The sequence below is a fragment of the Microtus oregoni genome, unplaced genomic scaffold (assembly GCF_018167655.1).
Source record: "Microtus oregoni isolate MIOR12 unplaced genomic scaffold, Mior012 000038F_ref0000394, whole genome shotgun sequence".
Taxonomy (NCBI): Eukaryota; Metazoa; Chordata; class Mammalia; order Rodentia; family Cricetidae; genus Microtus; species Microtus oregoni.
This window is the reverse complement of record NW_024543097.1, coordinates 1,180,615-1,200,580: the sequence shown is the minus strand read 5'-3', so window position 1 is coordinate 1,200,580 and position 19,966 is coordinate 1,180,615. Positions and strand designations below refer to the sequence as shown.

The following is a 19,966-nucleotide window of genomic DNA, read 5'->3' as shown; positions in this document are numbered from 1 at the left end:
TAGCAAGGGGTACTGAGCAAGAGCGTTAGCCAGATCTCAGTGTGCAAAGACGCTTGTTCTGTGTTCCTTCCAGTGGGTCTCTCTCCAAAGGGTATTGCCTCAGAATTGGGGGAGAGCCGTTCAGGTCTTCCTGGTCGGTAACTCCCCTAAGACTCAAACAGGAAAGAACTGCACAGAAGTGCCTGGAGTTTTCCCCCTCTCCTCCTTTCTTTCGGAATGGAAGCCCCAATATGGCTTCTGTGGCTCATTTGCTTATCTCGTACACTCTAATTTTTCATAGTTCAAACGTTCAGGAGAGTTTAGATAGCCTTCTTGGATTTGAAGCAAGTCAACTCTGGGTCTACATTTCCCAGGTGAGACCAGCGAGCAGAGACGATGTTTCTCTTTTTCAGTTGGCCATAGTCCCTACTCCTCTTCACTGTCTTATTCCTTTCATGAATACATCTTATTTTCCTTGGCCCCTCTTTGTATTTGAGAACTATTGATTCATCAGGAAGAGGATTTAATGGCTACAAGCGTCTATCCACAGAAATATTCTATCATCTGCCACAGTGTTAACAGTTGGACTTTGTGTGGGAGATGGGGTAGACACTGTGGTTTCAAGTCGCTATCATTGAGGTTCCTGGAAACATGGCACTTTTTATATGCAGAGGGATCAGAGTGGCAAATCTCATCTCCTTTGTGCCTAGCTTCTTGCAGACAGGCAAGATTTGGCCATAAGAAGTTTATTATATTGACAGCCAGAGGATTTTCAGGTATTGAAAAGGATTATGTATAGCTAGTCCATTTTTATTAACACCTTTAGTTTCTTGGTAAAGAAACCAGGGAGTAAGGATCAGATGACTCACCAGGGGACACACAGTGAATTAAGTAGGAGGGTCTGGTAGAAGTTCTCCTGGATCTGGTCTGCATTCTTTCCCCTATATTTTCCTTGATTTTCCATGCTTTCAAAAGTCCCGAAGTTGAAAGACCAAGCTCTTCCGGACAATCTAGCCGTTCCTTTCCCCAAAGTTACTAACAGAGATGATCCACCACCATCCAATCTGAGTCACGCTCATCCTTATTTACACTGTCCCTTTCCCATTTAGTCTCTTACTACCAAATGACTAGATACAAAATGCTATAAAATTAATGTTTACATTCCAGGTAGGAAGCAAAGCCGTATGTCTGATGGATCTTTATGTTGGGGGCCAGGATTTTTATACCTAAGGGAGAATCTCGCTGTTCTATTTCCCATTGCTCTATTTTCTCCTTCTCTTCTTTAAGAAATATTTTAAGTCTTATTTTTATTGTCTTATTTATGTGTCTACGTGTGTATCTGTGTAGGTCTATGTGTGTGCACTTCAGTTTAACTGTCCTCAGAGGCCAGAGGCATTGTCTATGTGTGTATCTGTGTAGCGCTATGTGTGTGCACTTCAGTTTAACTGTCCTCAGAGGCATCTGAAGTTATGATCACTTGCGAGCTGCATGACATGGTTGTAGGGAACCAAATTTGTGTTCTCCGAAAGAGCAGTGCACACACTTAATCAGTGAACTGATGAGCTATCTCTCCAGCACCCTTGCTTTTCCTTGTTGTTTTAAAGATTACATTTTCGTGTGTGTGTGTGTGTGTGTGTGTGTGTGTGTGTGGTAGTGGGGAAGCCAAGGAGACCAGAAAAGGGTATCAGATTCCTTGGAGCTGGACTCACAGGTAGTTAGTTGTGAGTCGCCAAATTGGGTGCTGGGAACAAAATGGCGGTTCTCTAAAAGAGTAACAAGCTCCCTTAGCCACTAAACCACTCTCTAGCCCTTTTCCTCCTCTTGCTGCTCTTTTCCTGTGTTTCTTTTTGTTATCTGCCTTTTCTGTTTGAATCTTAGACAAATATGGATGAATGATTAATAATATTGGTGTTAAAAAATGAGTCAAGAGGGCCAGTGAGATGGTTGAGCGAGAAAAGGTGTTCGCTGCCAAGTTTGATGTCCTGAATTCAATCCTCACTTGGTAAGGACATAACGTGGTGATGTGGTAGAAGGGCAGAACCAGCTCACCGTTCCTATGTGTTGCCTTTAGACTCCACACATCTGCCGTGACATATTCACATTCTCTCTCTCTCTCTCTCTCTCTCTCTCTCACACACACACACACAGTGTTAAAGAAGAGAGAGAGAAAAGGAAAAAAGGAACCAAGAACCACTATTTTGAAGAGTAATGTGTGTGGGGGGATGTTGGTTTTCATTAATAAAAAATTGTATTTATTTAAGTCAGGAAATATTTTTAAAATGTTGGATAGCAGACTCAAATCCCTCATTATATATACACTGTAGTTTACATAAATCTGGCGTTGATGAAATAACTCAAACGAGGCCTTCAGTGTACTATATAAGTTTTCTCTGGCCACACACTAACAACTTTCACTAGTGTTGTTCCTTTATATTTCAGTAAATTACACTGGAAGTTGAGAGATTGGAATGACTAAATCCCATTTGCCTTCAGCAGCTTTACCAAAGTATGGAATAACCATAGAAGACAGAAATGGCATAATAATGGGGTGTTTTCTGAACCAAGGGTGCCCAGCCCAGTTTTATCAGAAACGAAAGAAAAATATAGTCAAAAGCTTCTGGAATGAAGCTCAGGATCTGTGGGTTTTTCTGATTTAGAAGATCCCATTCCCTCATCAGAAAATTTTATTCCCCCAAAACTTCTGAGGGATGTCATATGTTGAAGTTTTAGACCGAGATCCCAGGTTGAAGGCTCAGGGTTGGACCAAAATTGTTGAACCTAATTGTTGTTTGCCAAAACTTTTGATTCTATCTCTGGTTTTATCGGTGATTTGGCTGCTTAATTGTGAAAATGCCAATTTTTTTACTAAGTCAGGTTCCATATACACTGGAATTTTAATCCTTGTAGCCTTCCAAGGCTACCCAACGGGACTCCCAGCTATGAGACCATGATAACTCCCGATAAGCCTTTTAGATGGTTTTCAGAACATGAATTCTGTTTGGAAAACAAAAATCATCGTTTCATATGGATTGAATTTGAAGAGTCCTACTCCTGCCTGTGTTCCAGTTACGAGTTGGCTTCTCATCTGCCAGCTTTGTTTGGTTTGTTTAGAGGAATGGAAGGTTTCTGTAGATTTCTGAATCAGTAAATCATTGGTTGTCATCTCACCGTGTGCTTTTGAGAACTCTGTAGATCCTCTCCTCTCCTTCATGGGGACGTTAACAAATACTGGGAGTGTAGATGCCATCGTTGTTTTTCAAGAAAATAAGTCCCGCGGAAGAAGAGCTTAAGTCACTGAAGGTCAATCCAAGTATGACCAAACCTGTGCAACAATATTCATACAAAACATCAAAAGTCCCTTTAATTAGAGCAGTGGTTCTGCTGGGGCCCACATTCCAGGCTTGTCAGTAGAGAAGATATGTTTTCTTTACAGGCGAGTTTTATTAGCAGTGATGTTCCGGTATGTGGTTCAGGTTAATTAATGATGTAGTCACCCTGGTATCTTGCCATGAGCTTTATTCCAGTGAGTGAGCACTAGGAAATCGCATTGTCTTATCTTGTCATACCAAAAAGAAATCCGTAATTCGGACCATTGTAATATGTTTCTATGAGGTATGTCAACAAAGTAATTTAAGAATTCTTCCATGAATATGGCTGTTGACTAAGAATTAATTCACTATAAACAGTACATGTCCTGGGCAGTGGCCTCAATGGTTATGCACAGTCTTAACTATTTTATTGGCTGAAATGATTGAGACCTCAAGGTTCAGACCACCCACAAATTCCAGAGGCACTGACCTTCATTGTATGAGGAGATTTGTACCAAGGGCCATCCCCCCCCCCCGGGGAGTTTTTTTATTATTAATTTTTTTTATCATGATAATGTTTTAAAACTTAATTTGGGTTGTGCCTACATAGCAACCTTCCTTGGAGGTTGAAACAACAAAGCAACTGGATTGGAAATTAGATTTTCCCCCTTCCACAGCTAATGTAGTTCTCATTCCTTTGGGAGTTCCCCTTTGCATGGGCAGATGATTTCTCTGGAACTCTATGGAAATTGGTTCAGACAGGAACAAAGGGGAGAGGGGTGGCAGTGATGATTCAAATTAGTGTCTCTTCTTCAGTGAGAGTCTGGTCGCTTGAAAGTGCACGTCATCTGATGTCAGTCAAGCCGTCTAGGGTTAAGTGAGGTGCCAAAGTAACTGGAATCCAAACTTCAGGGTCTCAGCAGTGAATTCATCCTGTCAAGATGGCTTGAATTGTTCATTTGAAGCCTGCACTATCTCCACATGGTTCAGAAATGGGCCACACACAATTTTACTTTTCATTACATGATGGAAAACCCTCTCTTTTCTCCCAGGCAGCCCAAGAAAGATTCCTAGTGCCTAACATAATGAATTAGAAAGGGAACAGCTTAGCGACACAGAACAATGCCAGCTTTACGAAGAGGCATCCAAAATACATGAAAAAGAATACACACTTGCTGTCAGTGGCTTGCGTGCAAACACAGACACACAGTCAAGGGAATGCTGCACAGATCCTATCCAATATTTTTACCTTCAGCTCTTGCCGGTTCAAACACCATCCCCTGTTAATTGAATTTTGGCTTACTTCCAAAGTTTGAGAGCCTGTACCCGTGAAATAATGACCTGAAATAAATAGTATCTCTCACTAGAGATATCTTTTTATGTAAAATTCTTAAAAGGAACAGAGAGGAATGAAATGCTTCTATGTTTGGAAGTTACGGGAAAGACGGACAAATGGGCCAACAAAAGGATTTCGAAGGCCCTCACCCATGGAAGTGCGCTAAACAACAGAAAACGGTAGTTCCTGGAGACTTCTAGGTTTGAATGGATTTTTCTGTGGAAGGACTGATTTAATGTTTGATGGCTATACGACTGCTAATCCTTGAGACTAGATTGTTGTAAGCATCCGTGCTTTGAAGACTGAGTGACTAGAGTCACCTTTGTTGTGGACATCCCATTAAGTGGCAGAAGTGGGAATAAATGGTAGGAAGTGGATTGAGCGTCTCTCTGTCGTTACCCTGTTCCCTCAGGACAACAGTTAATAAGCACCCATCATGCAGGTACTGAGAGGGGTGGGTTTCTTCTCCTGAGTGGAACTTGAAGTACATGATGCAATACGGCCTGCTGAGAAGAAACAGGAGGGTGTTTGCGTCCGTCTGGAAGGGGCAAGTTTGAGCAGCCCCAGGAGACTTTGTCTTCAGGAGAGACTGTTTCCCTCCTGTTTGATGGGTGTGAATCAGCAGTTACCTTCTAGGTAAAATGGTGAAACCTGTCAGCTCAGTATGACAACATTTGGGGATGGATTTCCAAGCTCGAGAGATCACCTCAAGGGTTGTCTAAAATTCCCAGTTAAGACATAACTTCATTTATTCATTCAACTATTCCGATTTTGGGGGTGGGGTTAAAAGACATTTTTGCTGTGTGCTGGGGATTTATTGGTACATTTCAGCCTCTACTCTCTGGATCTATTGCTCTTGTAGGACAAGGAGGGCAGGTAACTGTGAGATCAGTCCAGGACTTTGTAAACACTAAACCGCACGTCAAACAAGGTAGTGTGGAGATGAGTGGATGGGGGTTCTTCGGGGCTGGTTTGTCTAGGCGGGGCACAGCAGGCCTGTCTGTGTAGGTACCGGTGAGCCGAACCATGACAGGAGCCCACGCTCTGGGTAGTGGGAGGGTGGGTACGAGGAGAGTTGTGTCTACATGAGGAGAGTAATGAGTGGAAGAGAGAGGAGTGGGTGGGGGAAAGACAGGTCAGCAAGGCGTAGGAAAGAACCAGGGGGTGGTGGTGGCTTATTCACAGAAGTTTGTGGCGGGGGTGGGGGGTGGGAGGGGGAGTTTGAACACGTGGTGGTTCATGCATCTTGTAGAGAAGCAGATGAGCCCTTGCTTGGGGAAAGCTGAAGGATCAGGTGAAGAAAGGAAATCCTGAACCAGATTCTCAGGCTCGGGTTTTTTCATCAGTGGGAGTGGGGGTGGGGAACAGCCACAGAACGAACAAGAGGAGCACGGTGTCCACTTGTCCACACTGCTCTTCTCTTGATGTTTTCTAGAGCAAGAGAAGAAGGAGGTGGCAAGTCTGTGAAGGCAATGACGTTTCTTCCGCTCAGGTGCCTTCTCTCAGGCCTACCCCATGAAATGAAATTGCACCTCAGCTTAGACTGTGAGGTTTTTTTTCTGTGTTGTAAACATATAAATTTATCCTCAAAAGCCCTGAAACAGACATGATGCTTGTAGTCCAAGCTTCGTGAGAAACAGGAGCAGGGACAACCGCCCACCCTGTCTCTTGTGTTTTTCCCCACTGAAGCGGTTTTGCATTTATCACACTCCTGTCTCCCCAGAATGTGGTCACTGATGGCTTTTCCACTGAATCCAGGTGAATCATTCGTTCATTTACCTACCCACCCGTCACGCAGTAGACAAGTGTATGAGGGCAGGTCACAAGTCAGGAATTTACATTTTAGATATTGGTGAAGCCAGCAGCCAAGTGGAGGCAGGAAACACAAGATATAGCATTCTGTGTAGAGGGTTGCAGAGAGTCCAGGCTCTGAGTTCCTGCTCAGAGACATGTCTCGAGACACCGTCTAGGTTCTCCAAACCCTTCCCTTCACTATGGTATCAGCGCTGAGCCGTGTCTCGTGCTTCTGACCCTGCTCTCCACGTGCGGGCTGCACTTCCAGTCTGTCCGTCCCATTTCAAGGGCTCCACCTACTTTAGGCGTTCAGTCCATTCTTCCAGTGGATGAGCACACCGAGTTCAGGGATGTTAAGGTTGCTCCGTCACACGGCCATCTTAAATATTTTACAAAATCGATTCCACGGGCATACAATTACACAAAATGACAACAGTCCTAGCAAGAAAAGCAGCTCGGAGCTTGCTTTCATGGTGCCCTTGGCTGCCATTTTCCGTGGCCTGGGGAGTACAGCACTCTCCTTGTTCCCTGCATTGTCTGTAACACTCTGCACCAGAGGTTCCTGGAAGCTGTATTTTCAAAGTGTCTTCTGTGATCATCAGCCACGAGATTGCATCTGCCCCTGAGAGCCCCAGTGGGCTTTGAACCTGTTGTTCTTGGGAAATTCAAGCTGTGAGGGGGATAGGAGAATGCTGTGCGTGTGTGCGATGGTGTGTGTGCGTGGAAGAGCATGTTTAATTAACCCAGTGCAGAAGGACGTAACAGTGGCCTAAGAGGAAGTCTGTGAAAAAAAAAAGGAAAGAAAAAAAGGAAGAGAAAATTCCCAGTAGCCTGAGTCAGGCTGTGTAGTGTTCTGGGAGAGGAAGGGGGATGATGTCATGTTCCCATCCTGGTTGCTGAGAGTGAAGGGGCCCAGGGAGTTTGTGGAGGGTTTGTGCATGTGTACATAAGGTTAATGGGAACGGGTGGGGTGTGGATGAGCGAGCCGTAAAGCAGGATTAATAACCCCTTGTCAGACCTTTCTCCGTTACTGTGTTTTTCAGTAATTTTCGTTTGAATGAGAGCTCTCTAGCCAATTAATGTTTATTTGTTTCTTTTGGCAAGGCATGGTGGGGGAAGGGATTGAGGTTGGTGAGTTTAAATTTTTTGTTTTGTTTTTGCATTTTGGAGGAAGTGTGTAGCATGAGCTTGGATTTTCAATGATGCCCCCCCTCCCCATCTCTTAAGAGGCAGGAGGCAAGACATGGCCAGCTGGTGCCTTGAACTGGCACAGGTGCAGAGGCTGTGGGGGTGGGGAGCCAGGAATAATTACAGGTTTCTGAAGCATCAGGCCCTGCCTGACACAAGCACTCGTCAAGAAAACTGCTCTTTATGGGAACTGAATGGTGAAGCTGAGCGCCCATCAGGCTCACCGTTGTTCTTGGGACACCATCAGTGGGAAAGAGTCCTCCTCAGCCTGGGGCTCTGAGACGTCATCCTTCCCAAACAGGAGCTGCTTAGCCCTGTCTCCGGCCATAATAGATCTTTCCTTTGGGGCTCTCCCTTCGGGGGTCTTGTTTAATGTTCAGATCTCGTCCATTGCTCTTGACAGCAGTCTATGGAGTCATTTTCTTCGACTCTTCTTAAGGCACAGGTTTTATTCTGTCCATGCAGATGTAAGAATGGCTACATCTGGGACATGTACTGAAACTTAGCTTTGTAGCAAACAGTGCTTTCACCGGCTTGACCCTACATGGTGGCTTGGTTGGAAGAGACGGAGAGAGGAAACTAAGTGTCTTCTCTGTCTAGCTATTCCGGAGTCTTAGCATCTAAATCACTCCAGCACTGGGATTTAGTTTTGTTCCTTGGGTAAGGAACAGTGTGCAGCCTTTCTGAGGGCTAGCTGCAGACCCATGGACTTCAATTGCTTTTCAAACCCGTTTCCAAGTGTTCTGAGAATGAATGAGAACAAGGCAGAACCAAGTTTAGAGGTTCTGTTTGTGCTTGGTCCATCTCATTCCTAGTTGATGCAGGGAGAGGCATTCCAAGTTGGAGAAGGTGGAAACCCAGTCTTTCTCCTAGACCCCGAAGCTCGGCTTTGTGCAGTGCCTGACGTTAGTATTTTATTTGGACTTGAGCTGTTTTGGATGATTTGCTTTCTGCATCACAACTAAAGATCCCTTGGAAGATGAAAGGGGTATTTGAGGATGCTGCACATCATGTACCCAGGAAAAGTAATTTCAAAGACACCATCCTCTTCCCAAGCTTTTATGCTCCTCTCCTTCCTTCCTGGCTTCCCCAGGGAAACATATACAAACACATATTTTCTTTATCTGTTGGAAATCATTTGGGGGAGGAGAAGCCCTTGAAGACATTTTGATACAAATTTCCTAACTTTCATGTTTATTTGGAATTAAATTAATTTTCACAACATTGTCTCAGAATTTAGAAATTACTAGATGGAGATGGCTTTAATTTGGTTTCAGCTCCAGCAACCAGTTGATGTGAGAAAGAGCCAGGAGGAATGTGATCTTGCATCTCCTATAGTTCCCTGGTTGTTTTGTGGAGCTCATCAGTTCTGACAGCAGTGTGCAATGGTGTTGTACCTATGTAGTGTGCTATTGATGTGTTGTTGGTTTCTTTTTAACATGCAGTAAGAGATCGCTGCTTATACTGTATTCTTGCTTATTCAAATTCTTCCCTTTCCAACCTCCTACCCTAATGTGCTGATAATAAAAATCAAGAAGGTGAAAATTGGCTTGGGGGAGTGACTGTCTAAGCTGTAGGAGGTGGGTTAGTGACAGTGACGCCAGTTCGTGTGCATATTCTGTCCTAAAGTATTCTCAGTGTGACTATGCCCTTTCTCAATCAGCTTTAAAATGTTGAAGCAATGGACTTTTCAAGTGCTTGGGAGGAAGCTGAAATTCTCCCCCAGGCTTACTAGGTTAGTCAGTGGTGGCTCTCCTCCTCTAGCCACGGAGAAAGATGGTAGCAAATCTCTCTGGTTCCTCTTCCATCTTTCAGTGCTGACCTCATTTTAAAGAAATATGTCAGCAGCTTTGATCCTGTCATTCTTTGAAGAGACAAAGCCATGAAGTTCCCATCCATATCAATCTTTGTGAATCTTTTTGTTGATATCAGGAGTTGGATGAGCCCTTCTCTTTTGCTAGAAAGTTTAAGCATACGCACATGCTCAGAGTCCCCGGGAGGAAGGTTTTAGAAGTGTCCACGCCCATCAGTAGCTTGTCTGGTACCATGCTGAATTTCCATTCTGGGATGTGTCTGAAGATTTCAGAGCACACACACAAAGTGAGCTTTAGGCCCCTCCCTGGAGAAAGCAAGAGGTTGCTTCCCCGCTTTGTCCCTGTGAGGCTCTTTAGGGACTGTAGCACGTGGCAAAACCACATCTAATAATTGGCAGAAAGAGGTTCCCATGGGCAGCCAAGTGCAGTTCACCTGTGTGTGATTACCTGGGTGAACATTCTTGCTTGGAACAAACGCTCACCCTTTCCTTGCCAGGAGCCCCATCATTGCCACTCATTACCCTTCCTCAACAGCAGCGTCAGGTCAAAGGCTGATCTGAGAGAAAGCCCGACTTTGTATGTTTAAAAAGTGCAAGTCTATATTTCCATTTATTTTTTATTTTTTTTGCATCTATGTGTTCTGCCTGAAATTGTCTTATCTCTGTGTAGGCTCAACTCTTGACCCTTCTAGGTGAGACAGATGGGATGCTTGTGATGGAGGACAGCCGCCACAAAGACCACAAGTGACCAGTGATTGATTAGCAAATTACGTATCGATTCCTGGCCTTTTATTTCTTTGACTTTGCATTATTCCAGAAAAAAAAATCATTAGCAAAATGCAATTTATTGTCCGCTTTTTTTATTTAACTTAATAACTTGAATAAACATGGATCCAGAGTCCGGAATACCTGTTCTGCCATAGTTATTAAATAGTAACAAACGTGTTTCACCTATGGCGTTGTCTCTTGTTCAAATTGAGATGAAGGATAAAAATGAAAGCCTTTTACGGGCTAAAAGGTTTGAAAGGGGATGATCCCGGGGAACCTAGGCTAGAGCCTGCTCTTCTTGCTTTTATGATCGTAATCGTAAGCACCCAGACATCCCGCCACTCTGTCCACGCTTAGATTTGGTTTTGCAGATACATATCATTGCCCAGACTTGGGAAGGAGAGTCTTTCAACATTTGGCAGTCAGCACATTTCCTCAGCACCCCATTTTGAAGACCAGGCTTCCTGTGGGACATGGACTCCATGCTGAGATTTGAATGAAGAAGAATTAGTGGGAGGGAGGGTGAAAGATAGCATCAAGCCTGTGAACTTGAGGAAAAGTAACGAGGAAAAAAATGAGTGAGAAAACCCTTCAGGGAGGCGTGGCGAGGAGGTGGTAATGGATTGGTAGTTTGGTATAATTTGTAATGAAGTGGGCAGAGTGGAACAAAGCCATTTGGTGACTTTGACATCATATACCCAGGTGCTTTACATTTTTCTTGAACCCATGACAGTAACTGTTTACTGCCAGTGAGGAGATTTTTGATAGGCTTGTGTGCTGCAGGCCTGGAATTTTCTTGATCTCCTTCAACTTTGGTTTCTGGAACTTGTCATAGAAGAAGAGGCTATGGCTGTAACAGGTTTGAATTTTTTTTTTTTAAATCACTTTCTATTGTTTATTTGCATGGTGTGAGACAGAGACAAAGTAGGGAGTTTCAGGTCAAGGAGCCCCTGTAGAGATCAGCTCCCTCCTTCTACACGTGGTTCTGGGCCTCTAACTCGGAAATCAGATCAACAGGAACGGCAGCACCTGCTCACGCGGAGCCCTTTCTTCAGCCGATTCCCCTTCTTCCTGTTTCTAAAGCCAGGTCTTGGATTGTTATCTTTCACAAGCTTGTTTCGGTAGCAAAGGGGCTGGGAAAGCATGAAGTAGGCCATAAGGGAGCTTTTAGGGTGGTAGCTTCAGAGGCCGCTCCAGGGATCATTATTCGGAGACGGGGCAGAGAAGCCATGCATTTCAGAATTGGGTATCACAGCCTTCCCGGAGCTCATCTGTGACTGTAAGTTCGTAAGGAAATCACTAGCACTTGCGAACTGGCTCTCCCTTTGCTGAGATTAATGGCTTGTTCAGGATTCAGGCTGATGCAACAGATCGAGCCTTAAGTTGTGTTGTTAGATCAGGCTGCAAGAAGCCTCTGTCACCAAGGTGAGGTAGCAGACAGGCATAATTCGTGTCATTAAACTTGATGTCTGCTGACCCAGACTTGGAGTTTGGTGGCTGACGTGTCATCGGAATAGAGAAAAACATATGAACACTCTTCAGATTTATAGCCTAGAGATATCAGCTTGCTGATGTTTGCTCAATTTCATTCTCCCCCTCTTCTTCAATATAGCTAACTACGGTTTGATTATCACTGCCAGGAAATTTTCATTGGGAAAAATACCATTAGCTAGTTTATATACTTTATTTGAATTGCATTATTTTCCCAATATTTTATTTGTCTAAGATCCATTATACTTAAAGTATCATATCATTTTGTCTCTTCTGGTCTGTGACAGCTTCTCAACCTTGCTTTATAGTTTATGACCATGACATTTGTAACTGGCCAGTTGTTTTGTGTAATGGATTCTGTTTCGGTTTGTCTCATATTTTCTCATAATTAGATTAGGCTATGTATCTTTGGTGGGAATACCACAGAATCTTGTAGTACCCCATTGAGCGTATCATACAGGGGTTACCAATACGACTTGTCATGAGTATGTTAACTATAAACAGTGGTTCAGGTAGTATCTGCCAGCTTTCCCCACTGGGAAGTTACCATTTTTGTCTCTGGATTTAACATCTCATTGGGAGATACTTTAAGAGGACAGATACCTTGCTGCTTATGTTTTCCCCTCTCGTCTTGAGCCTCCATTGATTAGTCTTACTTGGTATCGCTATTGCTTTGCTGTTTGTTTCATGCTGGGTTTTTAATTACTATCAACCTTTCTCTCAACCATATACTTGTCATCTCATATAAGGAAGAAACGATCTTTCCCCTCCATTTATTTATTTAATAATCTGTTTATAGTAGTGTGAGGTTTTGATTTATTTGGGTTGTAATCTGTTGCCATTATAAAATTTCCCCTCACTGTCTCTATTTGGCCACTGAAGACTTCTGTAAGTGAGAAGCATGGATGTCTTTACTGTACCCCACTTCCCTTACACTTCCTTGTCTTCTGGGATCACAGGATCTTCCCGGCTTAGCTAGTTTTAGTTTTACCCTAGTCCATGGAACAAGTATTTTTCTAGTGAGCCCTGACTGTCTTTGCGGACTATATATAAGTTGACAGAGTTTAGGAACGCTCCACCTATAGACCCAGACACTAGGTGTGTGACAGTAATCCTTTCATAGGAGACAGAGAGCTACCCCAGGACATTCAGTAACCCATGACTCAGCTGATTTTTACCTGGACCGTTCCGCTTCTCCTCTTTGGAGAAAAGGGCAAGAAGCGTTCTGCTTGTGCACCCAAGGCCATCTTTTAGTGGTCATTTCTAAAACTGCCTGCCTCAGCAAGATGAGCCGTACTCTTGACTGTAATGTAAACCTCAGTAAACTTAAAAGGCTTGATAGCTACAGTCTGTTAATTGTTGACAAAGAAATGAAATCAGGAAACACTAATAGATATCTAGAAAAATCTCCAAATATCTGGACATTAGCATACCTTTTACTTGCCCCCCGTGATGATGGCTGTCTCTAGTGAAACAGCTGTAGAATAGTGAGCGTAACAAGACCATCTACATGAAGGTGCTGGAGAGATAAGAGGGGTACACAGATGTAGATGACAAATACACTCGCCTAGGGGAACTATACAGTTATGTTCCCGTGTGTGTGTGTGTGTGTGTGTGTGTGTGTGTGACTTTTGAAAAGTGGTAGAGACAGAATGACCAAAGCAAGAGTGCCCAGCACTGTCCCTGGTGGGGGAGGAGGAACCTAATAGTTTCCAGATTAAGGTTTTATAACACAGAAGTGAATCCATTAGAGCGCCGACTGAGGGCATTGGCAGTGGAAAGAAGGTAATAATCCATAGCAATTAGGTGGAGAAAGAGAGGGGAAAATGTTTAGGCATAAAATCCAAAAAGGGGTCCAGCAAGGTAATAGAAATTCTAGATCTGAGAAGGTGGCAGTATTGGGTTATTTGTTTCTAATATAAAGTACCTGGAAGAGGTGAGCCATTTAGTTGTGTGGTTGGCAGTAAAATATCAGAACTTAGTAAACCTTCCGTGATGAGCACTCCGCGTTAGAAGGGAGAGTTCCTTCCTCGCGTGCCTGTCAGCACCTTGGAAACACTTGCAGTCACCTCACTTTGTGAATTCACATCACTCTTACGCGCCACTGTTGACGCTACCCCTACCTCACACGCGTGACCGCATCTACTTCAAGCATGAGCGTTGTTTGTATGAATGAGTACGGAAACCATTCATTCGTTCATGGCATTAGACACCAGCTGGGAAGCCCAAAGCTGATTTTTAGTCATGAATCTGGTTCTCATTCAGAAATACAAAGATTTACCTGGTCTGACCAAACACCAGTTGGTTTAAATGTTGCCAAAATAAAATCCTAACAGACACAATGTGTCTACGCATGCCCTCAGAATATGTTCTGAACAGGATAAACCCTGAACGCTGGTTGAATAGAAGCACTGTGGAGGCAGTAAATCTGCAACAGTCACTTTTGTTATTGCCGTTAGCCTTAGAAGAAGGAGTGGAGGTGGGGTGAGTGTGCGAGTCAGCAAGATCATTTATGGAAGAGTCTGGAATGGTGAAATTGAGGAGAACTTTGGAAGGCGAACTTATTTTTGCCATGAAAGAACTCCTACCATCTTTCAAGGACTTAGGAGCACCTTGGTCAAAGATTTGCAAAAGCTATTTTTTTATGATTTTTATGAAAGTTTTATTATTTATAATCTATCTTTCATAGGTCTTTCATTCACTACCTAAGCCAAGCCGGCCAGGGACTCAGAGATTTTCCTGCCTCTGACTCCTGAGTACTGGGATTAAAATTATGCACCACCAAACATGGTACCTTTTATAGGTCCTAACTGTTATCTTTGAATTTATTTTTGCTGGACAGTCAGAGATACCAAGCAGTAGTAATGAGATTCATGTGTCTTCCTCCAAAGTGGAGAGTAATTGCATTTGTTATAATGTACTAAGGACAATAGAGGTTTTGTCTTACGTCTTCAAGATTTTATAATAGGCATTTTGTAGAATGATATCCATTCCCTGTGGTCATAGAATCCAGACTCAAGTCAGGGCGGGCTCTGGTTGACGGCTCCAGAAGTTGCCTCTTTGATTAAATATGTGTAGAACACAGCTTGTAAAGTTGACTTAGCTTTGTAACTTGTTCAAGTCTGTCTTGAACATTGGATTGGGACCATGAACAATCTTTGCTTCTGTTTGCATCTTGCTTCCATGGCAAATCCTAGTGGTGCTTCGACCATCTTAGCTGCTGAATTGATAGAGACGAAATAGACCGTGTTGGTGTAAAGGTTCTGTGGATTTCACAAGTGTGAGGCAGTCCTTCTGGGGATCCAGTGTTCCGTCTCCTACAGTAGTTGAAGTTATCCATGTGGCCTTGCTGAGCTCCACAGTGGGACTCAAAGAGTACATACGAAGGCATCAGACTCATAGGCAAGAGCATTTTCAGACGTTGGCCACGAAAGCCTTCATTGCAGTTCCCATCTGCCTCCGGGTGTCCTTTGCCTCTGATGGTTACTTCTCTTCTTCCTTCCCCCACAGACATGCCTTGAGTTGGAACGCTACCTCCAGACGGAACCCCGACGGATCTCGGAGACCTTTGGTGAGGATTTGGACTGCTTCCTCCATGCCTCTCCTCCCCCGTGCATTGAGGAAAGCTTCCGGCGCTTAGACCCCTTGCTGCTCCCAGTGGAAGCCGCCATCTGCGAGAAGAGCTCTGCGGTGGACATTCTCCTCTCTCGGGACAAGCTGCTCTCTGAGACCTGCCTCAGTCTCCAGCCAACCAGCTCTTCCCTAGACAGCTACACGGCCGTCAACCAGGCCCAGCTCAACGCAGTGACCTCACTAACACCCCCCTCATCCCCTGAGCTCAGCCGCCATCTGGTCAAAACCTCACAGACTCTCTCAGCCGTGGATGGCACAGTGACGTTGAAACTGGTGGCCAAGAAGGCTTCCCTCAGCTCAGCGAAGGTGGGAGGGGTGGCGGCAGCCGCAGCCGTGGCACCAGCTGGCGCAGTTAAGAGCGGACAGAGCGACAGTGAGCAAGGAGGGGTAGGGGCTGACACATGCCCTGAAAACAAGAAGAGGGTCCACCGCTGTCAGTTTAACGGATGCCGGAAAGTTTATACAAAAAGCTCCCACTTAAAGGCCCACCAGAGGACTCACACAGGTAGTGGTACAAGTTGGCCGCAGGTCACTTCTTCCTCTTTTACATAGTCCCCTTGTGGTGAGATGGGCTTCTCTTAGAAGAGGTTGCCTTCCTGCTCACAGGCAGGAGAGCTGGCGAGGGAAGTGAAATGCCTCACTTCTGACTCTAGGGTCTTAAAGTTCTTCCAGCGCAGGTCGTGGGATTTTTCACTGCCTGGCTGAGGGGGGCTAGTTTCAGAGGCAAGGCTAACCCCCGCAGAGAAGCAAGGGTTGAAGGAAGGGAACCCTGGTGTGACATTCCCAGTACCCCACACTAGCATCTCTGAGTATGGTTCTGAGTATGATCCACACGGAAGCTGAAGAGGTACATTTCAGAACATCCACGGCTGTACCTGGTAGCCAGGACGGCCCTAGTCACTCTCCCCCCAGCATCCCTGATTTTTTTTTTTATCAAAGTCACCAGCAGCAGGAGGGTTTCAGAGTTCATTAGATGTGATCATCCTGTAATTAATTGGCATCTCCTCTTTTGCATTGTTCTCTGGCGCATGCTTTATGGAGAGGTGGCAGAATTGCTTTTTAACGAGCTTGTTACCGAGAAGAAGTGATTACTCGGCTGTGTGTGCGGGAAGGGTGGCAGGGAGGGGACGGGATATTTCACTCAGGATTTCCGTGCTGCTCTTGGGGGCAAGGGGATCATTTGGAAGTGGGTGGTTCACACAGGAAAGAGAGGGGTCGCCATTTTCCTTGAGGCTGTCTGTGTTTTCAGTTTGGGGACTGGAGCTTGGGCTCTCATCTCTTCTTGGTCGGCTAAAGTGCCACGAGGAGAAATTCCTGGAGCCGGTGGTTTGTGAATGGGTCGCCACCAGTGCATCACGTGTATGGTTTTTGTGCCCTGCTTAGGGAGCATCCCCAAAGGTGTAAGAGATAAGAACATTCTTAGAGGAATGCAGGGAAAAGGCCTGTGAGGTAAGAGAAGAGCCTAAAGAGCCTAGGGCCAGTGCTGGCCTTCAATCCCAGCACTCAGGAGGCAGAAACAAGTGGATCTCTAGTTCAAGGCTAGTCTGGTCTATATAAGTGAGAACCAGCCTAGTCAGGGCTACACAGTAAGACTTTGTCTAAAAACACAACCAAGCAACCGGCAACAATGTGGCTCTGAGGGTTTCTCTCAGCCCTGAGGTTTGGGTTCCATGATGTCTTTGTATGACCATCAACAGTGCTCCTGAAGAAAAATGCACCCTGTGTGAAGAGAAGCCACCGGTTTGAACCTCATTGGTGTCTTCATTGCAATGGAGAGGCCTAGCATTGCTTCCTGGGTCCTGACTTAGGCAAACACCCACAGGACTGAGCAGAAAGCATTGTGTGATTCTTGCTAGGTTTGTGGAGTGGTCTTCCTAACACAGCCTCTGAACCCATGGCCCAGCTTCAGATTCTATCAGAATCCGAGTTCAGCTTCTCCGGCTGCAAACACTGAAGTCAATGCTGCTCTCTGTCGTCAGTCCTTTCCCCTTCCCTCCCCCTCTTTTTTTTTTCTTTTTTCTTTTTTCTTTTTTTTTTTTTTTTTTTGTTTTTTCAAGACCGGGTTTCTCTGTGTAACAGCCCTAGCTCTCCTGGAACTGGCTCTGGTAGACCAGGCTGGCCTTGAACTCACAGAAATCCGCCTGTGTCTGCCTCCCAGAGTGCTGGGATTAAAGGCGTGTGTCACCACCACCCAGCCCTTTCCCTCTCTTAATACTATTTGAAATCATTTTAATTTTTATCTTCTTTGAGTCAGGGAAGAAAGTAATGACAAGACCTTACAATACCCTCAGGCTGTAGAGTAAAACTCACTCCCTCTGTTCCCCAAGGAAACCAAAGAAAGCAAAATGAAGCGATAATGTTGTGATATGCTGAGTTGTGAAATATGTGATTATAGATAGCTACCTTCCTGAACATTTGGCACTAACCAGGTTACCTCTTGGCTAGAAGCTGGGCAGCTCTGAGGAACAGAGATTTAGGGAGTGGTGGTTAGAGTCTAGTGTTTTCCTCTTCTCACCGTGCGACCCCGGCAGAGGTGTCCGAAGGGTCACCGTGATAACTGATGCATGATTTGGGGATTTGTTCTTTGAAAATAAAGTATCAAGGTGGGGCTTGTTATGCATAGCGCCTGCAGCCACTTGCTTCGTAGTGGACGGAAGTGCCTAGATCACTGAGCACAGAAATGTACTGAGAAGGAGGCAGTTGAATAGCAGTTGAACAGGGTGGTATAGTCAAGTCCACTGGGGCTTGTGTTCTGCCTCTTCTACTAACCTAGACTTATGACCTGTATACATTATCTTCTCTGGCCTGTCTCCTCGTCTATGAAGAAGGATAAGTACGTCCACATTATGGTTTCCAAGACTGAATGAGCTGTTTGCTTGGCAGACAGTCGTAGCTCATTAACGATAGTAGTGGAGCTGTTTTGTTATTATTATGGTTGTGATGATTCATTGGGTAATGATAAATTAGTGGAACAGCTGTATGAAAACTACACATGGGTCAGTTAGGCAGTGCTAAAGAAAGGCTGAGTGTCCTTAACCTCAATGTTCCAAACTCCCACACTCTCTTTTGGTGTGTGTGTATATGTATTTGTGGGTTGTGGGTATGTGCACACACATGCCTGTGGAGGCCAGAAGTCAGCATTCAGTGCCTCCCTCAATCCCTTTTCCCTCTTAGTTTTTGAGAAAGGGAGACTTAATGAACATGAAGCTCATTAATTGGCTAGACTGAGTGGCCAGTGAATACTCAGGGTCCTCCTGTCTCCACTTCTCCAGCTCTGAGATTATAGATAATACTTGGTATCTATCTGTCTGTCTGTCTGTCTGTCTATCTGTCTATCTGTCATCTATCTGTCAGCTATCTGTCATCTATCTTTCATCTATCTATCTATATCTATCTATCTATCTATCATCTATGATCTATCTATCATCTATTTATTTATTGAAAATAGATTCTTTTCTCATACATCCTGACCAAAGATTCCCATCCCTCCACTCTTCCCAGCCCCCCACCTCTTCTCTCCCAGATCCATGGCTCCCCTACATTTCTCTTCAGAAAAGAGCAGCCTCCAGGAGACAACAACCAGATACAACAAAACAAGGCACAATAAGAGAAGGCAAATGGACTCATACTGAGGCTCAACAGGGCAACCCAATAGGAGGAAAAGAGTCCCAAGAGCAGGCAAAAGAGTCAGAGACATACTAGCTCCCACTATTTTGAGTTCCACAAAAACACTAAGCTAACAGTCATAACGTATATGCAGAGGACATGGTGCAGACCCATGTAGGCCCTGTGCATGCCACTTCAGTCTCTGTGAGCCCCTTTGAGCCCTGCAGGCCATGTTCTCCTGGTGTCCCCCATCCCCTCTGACTCCTACAGTCTTTCTTCCCCTTCTTCCTCAGTGTCCCCTGAGCTCCGAGGGGAGGGACACCATGAAACCTCCTCTTTAGACTCTTTACATATATAATGTCTGGCTGTGGGTCTCTGCACCCACTTCTGTCTATTGCCAGAAGAAGCTCTCTGATGACTGCTGAGTATAGCACACTTCTCATTACGGGCGTGTTTGTATAAGATCAGAAAGTACAAAGTATGGGATACGTCTGCACCTAAGCTTTTTGGAAGGATGCTCAGCATGCAGTCAAATGGCTCCCATGGCTGATTTGTGGGTGGGGAGGGATGATGCTGTTGGACACCAGAGTGCAGGGTTAAACCGGTCCTGCAAATTCTAGCCTAGAGAAATGGCTTTCCTTAGATATCAAGGGAAGCTGTCGTAGAAGAAGAGCATGGATAGGAGAAGAGGAGCAGTTGCTGTAAGGAGGAGAAATCAATGTGAAGGGGAAGTGGGGAGAGGAATGGAGGATGGGCGAAGGGATATGAATTAATTTGGATTAAATGGATGGGAATCAGAAGTATTTATTTGGAATTGGTGTGAATGGGGCACATGGGGAACTGAAAATGAAGGTGATAATTTATGTGGTGTGGATGAACTAAGAATAATGAGAAAAGCACGAAGGGTGAAATCAGACTAAGTGCCTCGGTATAGGAGATGGGCGGTGCAAGCCTAAGGGCAAAGGTACCTGGCGGGGGGGAACTGGGATGGAAGGGTCTGCTTCTGATGGGAAGAGTGCAATAGGCAGAACCAAATGATGAGACGACTCT

The 19,966-nt window shown here is 44.8% G+C and overlaps 1 protein-coding gene across 3 annotated transcripts in view; it reads left to right on the top strand.

The window, feature by feature from the left end:
* Klf7 (Kruppel like factor 7) overlaps positions 1 to 19,966 on the top strand; it is an 82,112-nt gene that overhangs the window by 24,684 nt on the left and 37,462 nt on the right. The window contains exon 2 of one of the 3 annotated variants that reach the window (XM_041631859.1): positions 15,188 to 15,616. In XM_041631859.1, coding sequence (XP_041487793.1) covers positions 15,188 to 15,616 — 429 coding nt within the window. Of the gene's footprint in view, positions 1 to 15,187; positions 15,819 to 19,966 lie in introns of all 3 variants that reach the window. The other 2 variants (XM_041631858.1, XM_041631857.1) reach the window with 2 other exon arrangements.